Source organism: Enhydra lutris, unplaced genomic scaffold (assembly GCF_002288905.1).
Source record: "Enhydra lutris kenyoni isolate GAN:26980312 unplaced genomic scaffold, ASM228890v2 scaffoldscaffold81, whole genome shotgun sequence".
Classification (NCBI taxonomy): domain Eukaryota; kingdom Metazoa; phylum Chordata; class Mammalia; order Carnivora; family Mustelidae; genus Enhydra; species Enhydra lutris.
Genome location: NW_019154165.1, coordinates 1,768,946 through 1,784,049, shown reverse-complemented (window position 1 = coordinate 1,784,049; position 15,104 = coordinate 1,768,946). Strand labels below are relative to the sequence as shown.

At 36.3% G+C, this 15,104-nt stretch overlaps 1 protein-coding gene across 1 annotated transcript in view; it reads right to left on the bottom strand.

Annotated features, from left to right (window-relative positions):
• The window catches only part of LOC111161001 (testis expressed 11), a 273,790-nt gene that overhangs the window by 134,666 nt on the left and 124,020 nt on the right, over window positions 1-15,104 (bottom strand). The window contains exons 12-14 of the mRNA XM_022524429.1: window positions 12,998-13,149; window positions 9,481-9,566; window positions 5,530-5,667 (exon numbers count right to left, since the gene is read on the bottom strand). Of these exons, the coding sequence (XP_022380137.1) occupies window positions 5,530-5,667; window positions 9,481-9,566; window positions 12,998-13,149 (376 nt within the window). The remainder of the gene's footprint in view (window positions 1-5,529; window positions 5,668-9,480; window positions 9,567-12,997; window positions 13,150-15,104) is intronic.

The following is a 15,104-nucleotide window of genomic DNA, read 5'->3' as shown; positions in this document are numbered from 1 at the left end:
TGAGGTTTTAAGTCAACAAGTATTTACTGAATGCCTAATCTATACCTGGTATTATAGAATAAGTAGAATACATGATCCTTTCTGCAGTTAAGCTTAAAATATTTTTGTGGAAAGAAGATTTACATGTACAACATAAGTGCAAATTAATAAAAGTATATAATCGAGTATCAAATTGTGTGGCGTATATCATATGGATTTAGAATCGGAATCTGTAGATAAGGACCTTTGTGAATACTGATTGAGTATACATATGACCTGAAGCTAAAAGAGTAACTAATATGTTAGAAGGCAGTCAGATCTGAAGAGACCTCAATAGGCTGAAATGATGAGCCCATTCGAATAAGATGAAGACAAAGAGGGAATAATAAAATGTCCCATACTTGGATCCCCCAAAACAAGTGCACAAGAACAGAATAGATGAAATGTGGCTTAGCAGCAGAACATGTGAAAAATTTGGTGTTTTTAGTTGACTAAAATATTGTGGGAATGGCTACACCTGCCAAAGCATCACAAAATCAATGACAAGCTGTTATAATAGAAACAAAGGCCACAGTGCCACCTAGTGAACATTACTAGTTTACTTCTGATCACAAGGTCATTTTCAGTCCTACAATGAAAAGACATGATTTTTAGAACTCCATATGGTGAGTAGAACCAATATAAAACGAACACATGAGACATGGTGGTTTTCACTTTAGGTCATATAAGTATTCTATAAATAGTCTTATCTTGTAACCGTTGTAAGTCTTATCACCACAGTGAGCTTCGAAATCGTGCTTTATTTCATCAATCTATAGTAGAACTAACAACACTTCATGTAGCTAAATTGCAGTTGTAAGCTGAGGACGAGATCTCTGAGTGAAAGAGTGCTCAGTTGTGCATTAACATTAACTTTATCAAAGACTATCACCAAAACAATCCATTATCTCTTAATGAAAATTAAGGTTTTATTATTATTTACAGCAAAATCTCACTATATGAAGTTGTGATCAATTGTTCCTATACATAGAACCCAAGCTCATTTCCCCATACTAAGTCTGTCTATACAAGCCTGACTTACACAAACCAAACACTTAAAAATTCTCAAAAATAATGTAATAAAATTAAGATACCAGACTTAAGGTACTATAAACTCCCCAAAGGCAGAGATGATGTCTATGAAACTACATAGTTTAATATTGTCTCATATAAAGTACTGGAGATACTCTCAATGGATAATGGCAATGAAAAATTTACATTTATATGACTCTGAAAATAAACCAAAGAAATTACCTATATCTAGCATTGTTATCTCAAAGGGATATTGCTAAATGTATGAACTAATGAATCTGTAACATAATCTACTAAGAGTTCAGAGGAATTCATTCTCCAAATCCTTTAACCCACCCAAATTAACTTCTGACTTATGATTTAATATTTTATTTCAAAGCAGAATAAAACAAAATGTGTTTCCTTCTTGCCAAAGGAAAGGAACTGAATTACAGAAGAGAATAATGCGGTGATTTCTAAAATAGTGTAATCTCCTTCAGTTCTGATAATCATAGATCTTCATCACTTTTAGTTTCCAATTATCCACAGTAGCAAGGAAAGAAACAGCATGAACAAAGGCAATTCCTTTAATCACAAGAAACTGACAGGTGTTTATTGAGTCTCTATGACTAAACATTAGGCTCTATGCCAGCTGTCAGGGAAAATAAAGATAAGATATGGTTTCTGTCTCAAGGTCGCAATCTGATAGGGGGCTAAGTCAGGTATATAAACTAGAATAAAGTTTTATTAGACAATGGCTGTTTTCATGGTTCAACGGCAGACTTGAATACTTAAAACAGAGACTGTATGGTGTAGAAAACCTAAAATATTTACTATGTGATTCTTCACAGAAATTTCGCTGACCTCTGTAATATACCATAATATTCATCTTTTGATTTTCTGTCTCTCCTAGTAGAATGATAAACTGCTATATTCCAATGCCTAGGACAGTACTTAACGTATAGTAGATAGTCAATACATATTTTTTAATAAGTGGGCACTGAAAAACTACCAGCCATAATTTTAGCTTAAAAAGTTTGGTGAAAGGAAGGACAAAGAGAGAACTGTAATTTGAGTAGGATGACAAGACTGAAAGAGAGTTTTTGAATTAAATAGATGTCAAAATAATTGTAGTGATGGGGAAAGAAACAGTTGAAAGAGAAATATTAAAGAGTTAGAGTTGAGATTTGTAAAGAAGGTCCCCAGAGAAAGTTCCTTCTAAGAGATTAAAAGAAGAAAGGAAGGGTAAAGAAAGGAGAAGTTGGTGCAGTTTATGTAAGTGGCTACAAATTCAGAAAACTATAAGATAAAGTTTTTTGCTAATGGGAAGGGTAAGGCATGATGGCTTAAGGAAAACAAACTTCGGAATCACCATTGTGAGGAGTATGACAGAAAGTTAGTAAGAGTCAGTTTTATTGACTACCTAGCTGAAAAACCATGCAATTTAAGCAGATCCAGTAAATGTGGTATCATAATTTTTTCTGAACAGTATTCAAATAGCTCAAGGGAAGGAGTGAAAAAAAAAGCAGACAATGAAAATTAACAAGGGAAGGTGGGAATAGTAAAACAGTAAAATAAAATGGACTGTATAATTTCTTTTCACCCTTCTTATTGCAAAGGAAAGTACTCCTTACATATGGAGGGTACCGAGTCATTGTATGCTAAGTTCAAGACAGGAAGGATGAAAGAGAAAAATACACTAACAGTAATCAAAAAGGTTACCTCAAGCTTACTGAGAATAACTTTGGGCTTCACCACCAATCTGGCCTTAAATGATAGAATCATACACTGTGTATACACTCTTAGGACATGCCTGGTTTCCCGCTCTCCTCTTCTCCTTCTCACTACTAATACCATTTGAACTCCAAATTATATTAGGCTCTAAGATCAAACCTGACCTTAGTTAGAGGAGACTTAAGAAGCACTGTTTCAGAATGGCTAAAATTAACAAGTCAGGAAACAACAGATGTTGGTGAGGACGCAGAGAAAGGGGAACCCTCCTACATTGTTGGTGGCAATGCAAGCTGATGCAGCCACTCTGGAAAACAGCATGGAGGTTCCTCAAAAAGTTGAAAATAGAGCTACCCTATGACCCAGCCATCGCACTACTGGGTATTTACCCTAAAGATACAAATGTAGTGATCCGAGGGGGCACGTGCAACCAAATATTTATAGCAATGTCCACAATAGCCAAACTATGGAAAGAACCTAGATGTCCATCAACAGATGAATGGATAAATGGATAAATGGATAAATGGATGAATGGATAAAGAAGATGTGGTATGTATGTACACACACACACACACACACACACACACACACACAGGAATACTATGCAGCCATCAAAAGAAATCCTGCCATATGCAATGACATGGATGCAAATACATATATGCCATAATACTAGAGGGTATTATGCTGAGTGAAATAAGTCAAATGGAGAAAGACAATTATCATATGATCTCTCTGATATGAGGAATCTGAGAGGCAGGGTGGGGATTTCGGGGGTTAGGGAAGGAAAAAATGAAACAAGATGGGATCAGGAGGGAGACAAACCATAGAGACTCTTAATCTCATAAAACAAACTGAGGGTTGCGGGGGGGTGGGAGGGTAGGGAGAGGGTGGTTGGGTTATGGACATTGGGGAAGGTATGTGATATGGTGAGTGCTATGAAAAGTATAAGCCTGATGATTCACAGACCTGTACCCCTGGGGCAAATAACACATTATATGTTAATAATAATTAATTAAAAAAAAGAAGCAGCAGCACTGTGTTTCAGGGTGCCTGGCTTGCCCAGTCAGTGGAGCATGTGACTCTTGATCTCAGCATCATGAGTTCAAACCCCACACTGGGTATAGAGACTACTTAAAAAGACACAGCACTGCTTCCAGTCTTGAAAGACTGTATCTACTCACTTCAGTTCTGTACCCCAGCCTGGCCCCCTATCCCTGACCACCACTCTTAAATACAGCCTCATATTCTAGGGATGCCTGGGTGGCTCAGCTGGTTAAGCATCCACCTTTGGGTCAGGTCATGATCTCAGGGTCCTGGGATCGAGCCTCAAGTTGGGCTCCCTGCTCAATGGGGAATCTGCTTCTCCCTCTCCCTTTGACCTTAACAATTCCCACTCATGTGTACACTCTCTCTCTTTCTCTCTCTCTCTCAAATAAATAAATAAAATCTTTAAAGATCTGCCCATTAGGATACCCTGAGGCTAGCTGCTTGGTTGAGTCAAAGGCAACTATGTCTTGCTCATGTCCGTAACCTCAGAAACTATCACAGTGTCTTGGGCTGTACTCTATCTCCATTAGTTGAACAGACAGCAGAACAGATACCCTTCCTTGGCCTGAAAATGCATTCATCCAAATGGCACGTCTGTCTCCAAGTCCAGGTCCTTCCCAAAATACCAGGCCAACGTAAATTATCAAAGTTACAGTAACTTTCTGATCACCATCTTTATGTCTTTAAGTAAGCAGTAAGCAACTATCTTTCTGAAATAGTTAATGGCATCCTATGCAGAAATATAATGAATTAAGTAATGAAACCTGTGCAATAATCTTTTTTTCAGGTCTTTAAACAGTAGTGTCACTTATCTTTCTGAAACACTTAAATGCTAGGCTGTGCTGAAATATCATGATCTAAGTAACATTTCAGCTTCTCTTCTAGAACTATAAATTTTTATTATACAAACTAAATGGTAAATATTCCATTTAAAGAAAATTTGAAGTATTTAGTCAAATAGACAACCCTTCAAAGTAAACAAAAACTCAAAAGAAAATGTCTGGAATGATAACCAGTAATCATATATTTTACCCTAAACTTGTCATTAAAACCTGAAAACCAATAAAAGCCTTCACATTTTATCTGGGTCCACACTTGTCCTTCTCACTTGTCCTTCCACAAGCCAATACCGTTCCCCACTTAAGTGCATACTACATGATACCCAAAACAAGAAATGCCCGAATTGCTCTGGGACGTATGAATGGCTTCATCCTTAAGTGAGTTTTTATCTCATTCACCTCCTAGAATTTTGTTCTGAAAAACAATCAGTTGCTAAACATTTTCTAAAGCAGTTGGACAGGCAACAGGTAATGCAGTACATAAAAGAATGACCATTTTATCTGAGTTTTTTCCACAATGAATGTCTGACCAATCAAAGTGTATCTTATACTTTAGTCTGCTTCAAAGGACAATACTGCAGATGGTTAGTAGCAGACAACTTTGTTCAGAAGTTCCAATGATCTATTACTTTTCAGAAGAGGGTGCCCAAAAAAGCCAGTAAGTAATGGAATTAATGGTTTTTCCAATTCTCTCTTTCTGGGAAGTCCCAATCGGTCATGTTTACCATGTACAAATCAGGAAAATACCAATTTGAGCTTATCTTATATGAAGTAACTCTCAGATATCTTAACCTCGTAGCCAAGAAGACACACCAAACTGTATCTATCTCTCCACCACTACATGTAACACATCCTGCCTTTGAAATAAGATAAATGAAAGGACCTTATCAAGTTGTTTCAAATGCAGGTAACAGGAAGCCATGTTCCTCCGCAGCTTGGCCAAGTCCAGATCTGTTTGATCAGCAGTGTAAAATCTCAGAGAATAATAGTACCAGTTTAGCGCATCAGCATAATTTTGTACCTAAAAATTGAAAAGAAGTAATACAATTACAGAGATATCTCTATTTTGACCTTAATTTTTCTAAGTCACCTCTAGAAAAAAACAAAAAATTGTGTTTTTTTTTAGGCAACCAAAATACAACACCCTTTCTAGTTGAGTTCTAAGTTCATCTTATGATCTGTCTAGATCAGAATTAAGTTACAGATTAAGTGGAAACCAATATTCTCTCTTCTTTCCCCATATTAGAAATTTCACAGAAACCATCAACAAAGTTAAATGGAAACCTATGGAATGGAAGAAAATATTTGTAAACCACATATTCAACAGAGGGTTAATATCCAAAATCTACAAAAAACTCCTACAACTCAATAGTAAAAAAAAAAAAAAAAAAAAAAAAAAGAAAGAAAGAAAGAAAAGAAAAAGAAAAAGAAAAATAAGAAGAAAAAGAAAAAACATTTAAAATGGGGAAAGGGCCCAAATAGACATTTTTCCAAAGAAGACATACAGGGGCACCTGAATGGTTCAGTCAGTTAAGCATCTGATTTTTCTTTTAAGATTTTATTTATTTATTTGACAGAAAGAGAGCAAGCACAAGCAGGGGGAGCAGGAGACAGAGAAGCAGGCTCCCCACTGAGCAGGGACCCCCCAATATGGGGCTCGATCCCAGGACCCTGGGATCATGACCTGAGCAGAAGGCAGATGCTTAACCAACGGACCCACCCAGGTGCCCCAAGCATTCAACTCTTGATTTTGGCTCAAGGTCATGATCTCAGGGTTGTGAGATCAAGGCCCAGGCTGGGCTCCGTGCTCAGCTGGGAGTCTGCTTGAGGATTCTCTCTATCCTCTCTCCCTCTGCCCCTCCCCCTGTTCATGCTCTCTCTCTCAAATAAATAAATAAATCTTTTAAAAAAGACATACAAATGGTCAACAGGTAGAAGAAAAGGTACTCAACACTACTAATCATCTGGAAAATGCAAATCAAAACCACAATGAGATATCATCTCATAACTATTAGAGTTGGTGTCATCAAAAAGACAAGAGATAACAAATGCTAGTGAAGATGTGGAGAAAAGGGAAACACTGTACACTGTTGGTGGGAATGTAAAATGGTAGTAGGGTTACCACAGAAAACAGTATGGAGGTTTCTCAAGAAATCTAAATTAGACTACCATATGATCCAGCAATCCTATGTCCTTATTTAAAAGAGATATCTCTACTCCCATGTTCACTGCAGCAATATCCACAATAGCCAAGGTAAGGAAACAACCTAAGTATTCATTTACTGATGAATGGACAAAGAAAATATGGTATAGGTACACGATGGAATATTATTCAGCCATAAAAAGAGAGGCATCCTGCCATTTGTGACAGGGATGAAGCTGGAGGATTAGTATGCTAGGTGAAATAAACCAGACAAAGAAAAACAAATATTTCATGTTATCACTTACATGTAGAATCTGGAAAAAAAAAAAAAGTTAAACCCTAGAAACAGAGAGTAGAATAGTGGTTGGGAGGGGCTCGAGGGTAGGGGAAATGGGGAGAGGTTGGTAAAAGGGTACAAATTTTCAGTTATAAAATGAAAAAGGTCTGAAGATCTAAAGTATGACATAGTGGCTATAGCTGACTACAGTTATACTAGGTTGTATAACTGAATTTTGCTAAGAGAATAGAACTTAAGTATTCTCACTAAAAAAAAAAGGTGATGAATATGTTAATTAAATCAATGATTAGAACTCTTTCACAACGTATACATATACCTAATCAAATCATCACATTGTACACTTATACTTGTGTCAATTATACCTCAGTAAAATTTTTTAAAAAAGATATTTCACGGGGCGCCTGGGTGGCTCAGTGGGTTAAAGCCTCTGCCTTCAGCTCAGGTCATGGTCTCAGAGTCCTGGGATCAGGCCCCACATCAGGCTCTCTGCTCCGCAGGGAGCCTGCTTCCCCTTCTCTCTCTGCCTGCCTCTCTGCCTACTTGTGATCTCTCTCTGTCAAAATAAATAAATAAAATTTTAAAAAAAAGATATTTCACATGTGGGATGAAAAGTCTGAGGGGTGGTGAACCACCCTAGAAAACTCAAAATACAATTTTAGTTACTGAATATGCAACTAATGAATCACTGAACACTTCGACACGATCTTATGATGTAACTATATGCTAGCTAACTGAACACTAAAAAATTAATTAAAAAAATGATAAATGAAATCTTGCCATTTGCAACAACGTGGATGGAACTAGAGGGTATTATGCTGAGCGAAATAAGTCAATCAGAGAAAGACAATTATCATGATCTCCCTGATATGAGGAATTTGAGAGGCGGCGGGGGGTTGTGGTGGGTAGGGATGGAAAAAATGAAACAAGATGGGATCAGGAGGGAGACAAAACATAAGAGACTCTTAATCTCACAAAACAAACAGGGTTCCTGGGGGATGTGGGGGAGTAGGGTGGTTGGGTTATGGACACTGGGGAGGGTATGTGCTATGATGAGTGCTGTGAAGTGTGTAAGCCTGATGAATCACAGACCTGTACCCCTGGGGCAAATAATACATGTTAATAAAAATGATTTAAAAAATGATAATAAAAAATTTTAAAAGAATATCCATAATTTACCATGCTAATACAGCTATTTTCGTTTTTCTACACTCCATTTTAACTTTGTCCTTTTGTATTTGTATATAGTTGCAATCATAGCTTATACGAGAGTTTCATGTTCCATTCTTTCCATTTGACTTTATTTTGTAAATATTAATCTATATTACTATGGAGTCTTCACAGTTGTCAATTTAAGGAATGTTTAACATTCAATCAAGTTAATATACAATTATTTTCTTAATGCTGGATATTTAATTGATTTTGAGGTTCATGTCTTCTGCCCATTTTTTAACTGGACTATTTGGGGGGGGTGTTGAGTTGTATCGGTTCTTCATGTATTTTAGATACTAACCGTTTATTGGATCTGCCATTTGCAAACATCTTCTCCTGTTCAACTGGTTGCCTTTTAGTTTTGTGGACTGTTTCCTTTGCTGTGCAGAAACTTTTTATTTTGATGCACTCCCAACAGTTTATTTTTGCTTTTGTTTCCCTTGACTCAGGAGACATGTCTAGAAAAATGCTGCTAGAGCCGATGTCTGAGAAATTATTGCCTGTGCTCTTAACTGTACTTTGTTTTTTTTCTTTCTTTTTTTTTTTTTAGGTAAGCTCTACACCCAACATGAGGCTTGAACTCATGATCCCAAGATCAAGAGTCACATGCTCTACCAATTGAGCCAGCCAGGTGCCCCTATTCTTTACTTTCTAAAACACCAACAACAAAAACCTCATCTCAAGTTCAATTTTTCCCACAGTAAACTTGGATTGTTTTGTAAAGAGGAAAAATATTACCACTTTTTGGCATTTTTTAATTGCACAACTTTTTTAAGAGCAGTTTTAGGTTCACAGCAAAACTGCAGAGAATGTACAGAGATTGGCTATATGCATCCTGCCCTCACACACGACTCCCACTTTATCAACATCCTCTACCAAAATAGTACATTTACTACAACTGATGAACTTACATGGACATGCATTAATCGCCCAAAGTCCAGAGTTTACATTAGGGTTCACTCCTGGTGTAGTGTATTCTATGGGCTTACACAATGTATAATGATAAGTATCTATCACCACAATATCAAAGTATTTTCAATGCCTATGAATATTTAAGACATAGATGGTACCTAAACAGACAGATTATTAAAATATTTGATGCTCTATGATTTTTATAGTGAACACATCTATTTGTTAGGGTAGAGAAAGAATATAAAGAATGAAAAAATAGATTCTTCCCAAACCTCAAAACTTCTGGCAGCTTTTCTCCACAGAATGTTGTGTAAACAGCCCACTAAATCTGTTGTCAACTGTCTTCCTGTTTGGTGACCTGAAAATAAAAACCAAAGTTCTAAAACCAAAAATCAAGATCTATTACATTAAATAAGAGCACTAACTATATCCAGAACCCATAATCTTTAAGTAATGGCTATAAACACAATCACATTCAGACAGGTTTTCATCATCAATTTTAGGTTTACTAGCAAAACTAATTATATAATACAATCAGAGTTTGCTAGAATCACAGTAATTCACCTATCAATTTGTGATAGTTTCCCAGCTTAGTCTCCTTTTAACGTATTTTCCATGTTCCAAATTTGATCATCACCTGGTACTTTAATGTTATTCTGAATGAACAGATAGCAATGCTAAAAATCGTTAATAAGAAGTGTTTATATTACTATGTACTAACAAGATCAGACCAAGTTCACAAGAAAGGCCAATTATACCTTAAAGCCTTTGTAAAATACTTTAAGACCATGTTTACGCATTAACTTTATTACTTTAAATTGTAACTCATGTCTGATTGTTTCTGGTCTAGACACTTACAGGGTTCAAATACATTAGCACACATTAAGGTAAAGTTTAAACTATAATAGAATTCTATAACCACTTCTCTTCCACCCTTTGGCACTATTGATCTCCACAAAAGTCTTGATAAGAACACTAAGAGTCTCTGACCTCCCAGCACAGTCAAGAGACATAATTTGTTCCATGGCTTAGATAAAATTACTCAAATCAGAGTAAAATGCTATTCAATGTACCTACTTAAAATATTACATGACTTTGAGAGTATAAGTTCATAATTCAGTATCACAGTGAAACTGATTAACTATAATCTTAGGAAAATTAGTCATTCTGGATAAACACATTTTCTAGTTAGCTGACAATTAACTTTCATTAAAAATAAAACATTTTTTATTTTGAAAAAGCTAAATTATTTTATTAAAGTTCTTAATTTTTCTAAAAATTATGTTTTATAAATTAGGTTTTTCTTTTCTTAAAGATTTATTTATGTCAATGAGAACAATAGAGTATGAGCAAGGGGAGGTGCAAAGGGAGAGGGACAGAAAGAGAAGCAGACTCCCCATTGAGCATGCAACCTGACATGGGGGCTTGATCTCACACCCTGAGATCACGACCTGAGCCAAAATCAACAGTCGATGCTTAACCAACTAAGCCACCCAGGCGCCCCTAAATTATGTTTTTCCAAACATACTTTCTGATTTTCTGAGGCACAATTTAATCTTTGCTTGCCCATTCAAGGTAATAACACTAACAACTCGTGTATTTTATTGTACTATTATACCACAGTGATGACTTTGGGAACAATTATATAGTACAAACTATTGTATCTTTAAAAATATTTGAAACTGTTTCATAAAATTTGTAGTTTTCTCCTCCCTTGTGGCCAGATTATCTATGTTTTTCCATATAGAACTTTTCTCTCTTTTAATATGCTACCATTAAAATGCTAAGAGGTAGAAAACCAGATAATCAAACTTATCAAAATTGGGTCTAAAAATAACTGGATTCCTAGCAAGGGTCTGTAGGGAGCACATTATCAATAAAATATAGCTCACAGAATTTAGAGTTCAAAGGCTCTTAGAGATTATCTACTCAAAAGATTTCCACTTGAAAAAATCAATCACAGGGCATCGGGGTGGCTCAGTGGGTTAAGCCTCTGCCTTCGGCTCAAGTCATGATCTCAGGTTTCTGAGATCCAGCCCTGCATTGGGCAGAAAGCCTGCTTCACCACCCCCCCACCCTGCCTGCATCTCTGCCTACTTGTGATCTCTCTCTGTCAAATAAATAAATAAAATCTTTTAAAAAAACCTCTCTAATTTTTATAAAACCATGATACATATTTGGAAAAATTCAAGAAATCTGGTAAAATAAAAGAAAGCAGAGGAGCCTGAGTAGCTCAATCAGCTGAACATCCAACTTTGATTTTGCCTATGGTCATGTTCTCAAGGTCATGAGATCAAGCCCCATATCAGGCTCATGCTCAGCATGGAGTCTGCTTGTCTCTCTCCCTCTGTTCCTCCTGTCCCTCTCTCTTGCTCTCTCTCTCTCTCCCGAAAAATATATAAAATCTTTAAAAAAAAAAATAAAAGAGGGGCGCCTGAGTGGCTCAGTGGGTTAAAGCCTCTGCCTTCAGCTCAGGTCATGATCTCAGGGTCCTGGGATTGAGCCCCACGTCGGGCTCTCTGCTCAGCAGGGAGCCTGTTTCCCTTCCTCTCTCTCTGCCTGCCTTTCTGCCTACTTGAGATCTCTGTCAAATAAATAAATTTTAAAAATCTTGAAAAAAAAATAAAAGAAAGCTTTTTGCTTTTAGGTGACTTTTTGTCATCACTCAGAATAAATCCCAGTATTAACATTTAGTAACTATCACTCCTGTTCTATCTCTGTATATGTGTACAATTAGAAGGACGTATTAGGGTGAGAATTTTCCAAGAAAGGATCATATTTTCCAAGAAAGGGATCATACTATGTTCTTCAGGGTATAGAGTTCTACAGAGAGGTAGAGGTTAAGGGAATGCTGAAATTTGGTTCTACATCCCTGCTTTATTTTTTTTTTTAAAGATTTTATTTATTTATTTGTCAGAGAGAGAGAGGGAGAGAGAGCAAGCACAGGCAGACAGAATGGCAGGCAGAGGCAGAGGGAGAAGCAGGCTCCCTGATGAGCAAGGAGCCCGATGTGGGACTCGATCCCAGGACGCCGGGATCATGACCTGAGCCGAAGGCAGCTGCCTAACCAACTGAGCCACCCAGGCGTCCCTACATCCCTGCTTTAACAGAGAAATTCTATTTTATTTGGGACAGGGTTCATATAAGATTACATGACAAAAAAGATGCTGGGGCTAAAAAGGAAGTTAAAAACTAGGAATCTATTTCACAACCTCTGTTTCATAGTTAGAAAGAAGATCCAGAGATGTTATTAACTTGCCAGAAGGCACACAGCTTACTTGAAATCACACTGAAATCATGAAATTAGGCCTCTAACCTTACAATTCTTCACTATACAAGAGTTTCAAGCTCAGAGGTTTTGTTTTTGTTGATGTTTTGCTATTTTTGCTGTTTCTCATTCTAGCCTGTGGAATCTAAATCAATGAGGTGTTACAGCTAATGGTTATTAGGAAGAAAAAAAGCAAGCGAGAAAAAGGGATCCACTGACCTAAGAATTTTGCCACTGTTCTGGCATCTAAGAATTACACGCATATTAACACCTTTCTAAAACCTGCAGAAGGGATGCCTGGTTGGCTCAGTCAGTTAAGTTTCTGTCTTTGGCTCAGGTCATGATCTAAGGGTCATGGGATGGAATCCCACTTCGGGCTCCCTGCTCAGCGGGGAGCCTCCTTCACCCTCTGCCTGCGGCTCCCCCAGCTAGTGTACTCTTTCTTCCTCTCTTTGACAACTAAATAAAATCTTTTTTAAAAAAGTAAAAAAAAGAATGAAACCTGCAGAAATCCTACTGACCTAAAATGATTTCTTCAATCTTCTCCTTGGCAAGCAGTTCTTCCTTTCTTTGTAAAAGCATGTCAATGTGGAGCAGTAGAGCTTTTCCAATATCTTCTGATGACTTAAAATGTTCACAGATAATCTTCATGAAATAGAACCCAACAGCTTCTCTGTTCAATGAGACACAATTTTAAATGGCATGAATAGAATAACTGGTTTTTGATCAATGGGACTAAAGTTTATTTGAGAATAAGCAAAACATGCAAGATAAAACTGTATCTGAGCTTAGGTAATATCACCAAATGTCTAAATAAGCCTATTTGTTAACAATGATTTAATTCAATTTCAATTCAATTCATAAACATTTTCTTATCATGAACATCTTTAGTCAGATAATCATCTCTATCCTAATATCTAATTTATCCTTTTGCTTCTAGAACTGATGCCAATTTATAAAAATTGGAACATGAGATCCAGTAAAGACACATGAACTGACATTAGAAATTTACTAGTCCCTTGTGATGAGCGCTTTTAGGATCTACTCTCTTAGTAACTTTCAAATATACCATAGAGTAGTGTTACCTATAGTCATGTGTATATTACATCCCCAGTATTTATCTTCAAATTGAAGGTCTGTACCTCTTGACCACCTTAAGCATTATGATAGACACCTTAAACCTATATAGTGCTGAATGACAATTATATCTCAACAAAACTGAAAGAGAAAAAAGAAACTTACCAGTTCCCTCTGCCAAAAACTCCTTTTAAAAAATTTATTTATGCTTGACTACACAAACAGTATACCAGTATATTCTGATTATTTAAAAATGCAAATAGTTCATGGACTGGAAGACTTAATATTGTTATGATGCCAATACTACCAAAGCAATCTCAAGATTAAATGTAAACTTTATGAAAATCTCAGTGAGATTTTTGGCAGAAATGGAAAACTCTGAACTAAGGTTCGTACGGAATCACAAGGAACTCCAAACAAAGCTGAAAGACTACCAATTCCTGTTTTCAAAATTTACTACAAAGGTAATCAAAACAGTGTCGTATTGGCATAAAGATAGATATATATACCAATGGAATAAAACAGAGTTCAGAAATAAAATCACATACATAATCAAATGATTTTCAACAAGGATGTCAAGACCATTCAGTATGGAAAGCACAGTCTATTCAACAAACGGTGTTGGGACAAATGGGTATCCATATGCAAAAGAATGAAATTGGACATTTATATTTACCATATACAAAAATGAACTGAAAATGGATTAAATGACCTAAAAAGAAGAACTAAAGTATAAAATTTTTAGAAGAAAACATAGGGGAGGGAGGCCTGAGTGGCTCGGTCAGTTAAGCGTCTGCCTTTGGCTCAGGTCATGATCCCTGAGTCCTGGGATCAAGTCTCACACCAGGCTCCTTACTCAGTTGGAAGCCTGTTTCTCCCTCTGCCTGCTTTTCCCCCTGCCTGTGCTCTCTCTCCCTCTCTCTCTCTCTGACAAATAAATAAAATCATAAAAAAAGAAAACATAGGGGGAAATCTTTATAACATTGGATTTGGTAATAATTTCTTAGATATGATACCAAGATCAGAGGTAACAAAAACAAAAACAGATAAACTGGACTACATTAAATTTAAGAACTTTTGTGTATTAAAGGATACAATAGAGTGAAATTGGCTATCTATGGAATAATATGGAGAAAATATCTGCAAATCATATCTGATATAGGTTTAATATCCAGAATATATAAAGAGCTCCTAAAACTCAACAACAACAAAAAGCAAACAACCTGATTTAAAACTGGCAAATAACTTGAACAGATATTTCTCCAAAAAAGATACACAAATGATAATAATCACATAAAAAGATAATCAACTTCACAAATCATTAAGGAAATGCAAATCAAAACCACAATGAAATACCATCTTACACACATTAGGATAGCTACTATCAAAACAAACAAACAAAACGAGTGTTGGCAAGGATGTGAAAAAATTGGAAACCTTGTGCACTGTTGGTGGATAATGTAAAATGATGTAGCCATTATGGAAAACAATACAGCAATTTCTTTAAAAAATTAGAAACAGTGGGCACCTGAGTGACTCAGGTGGTTAAGC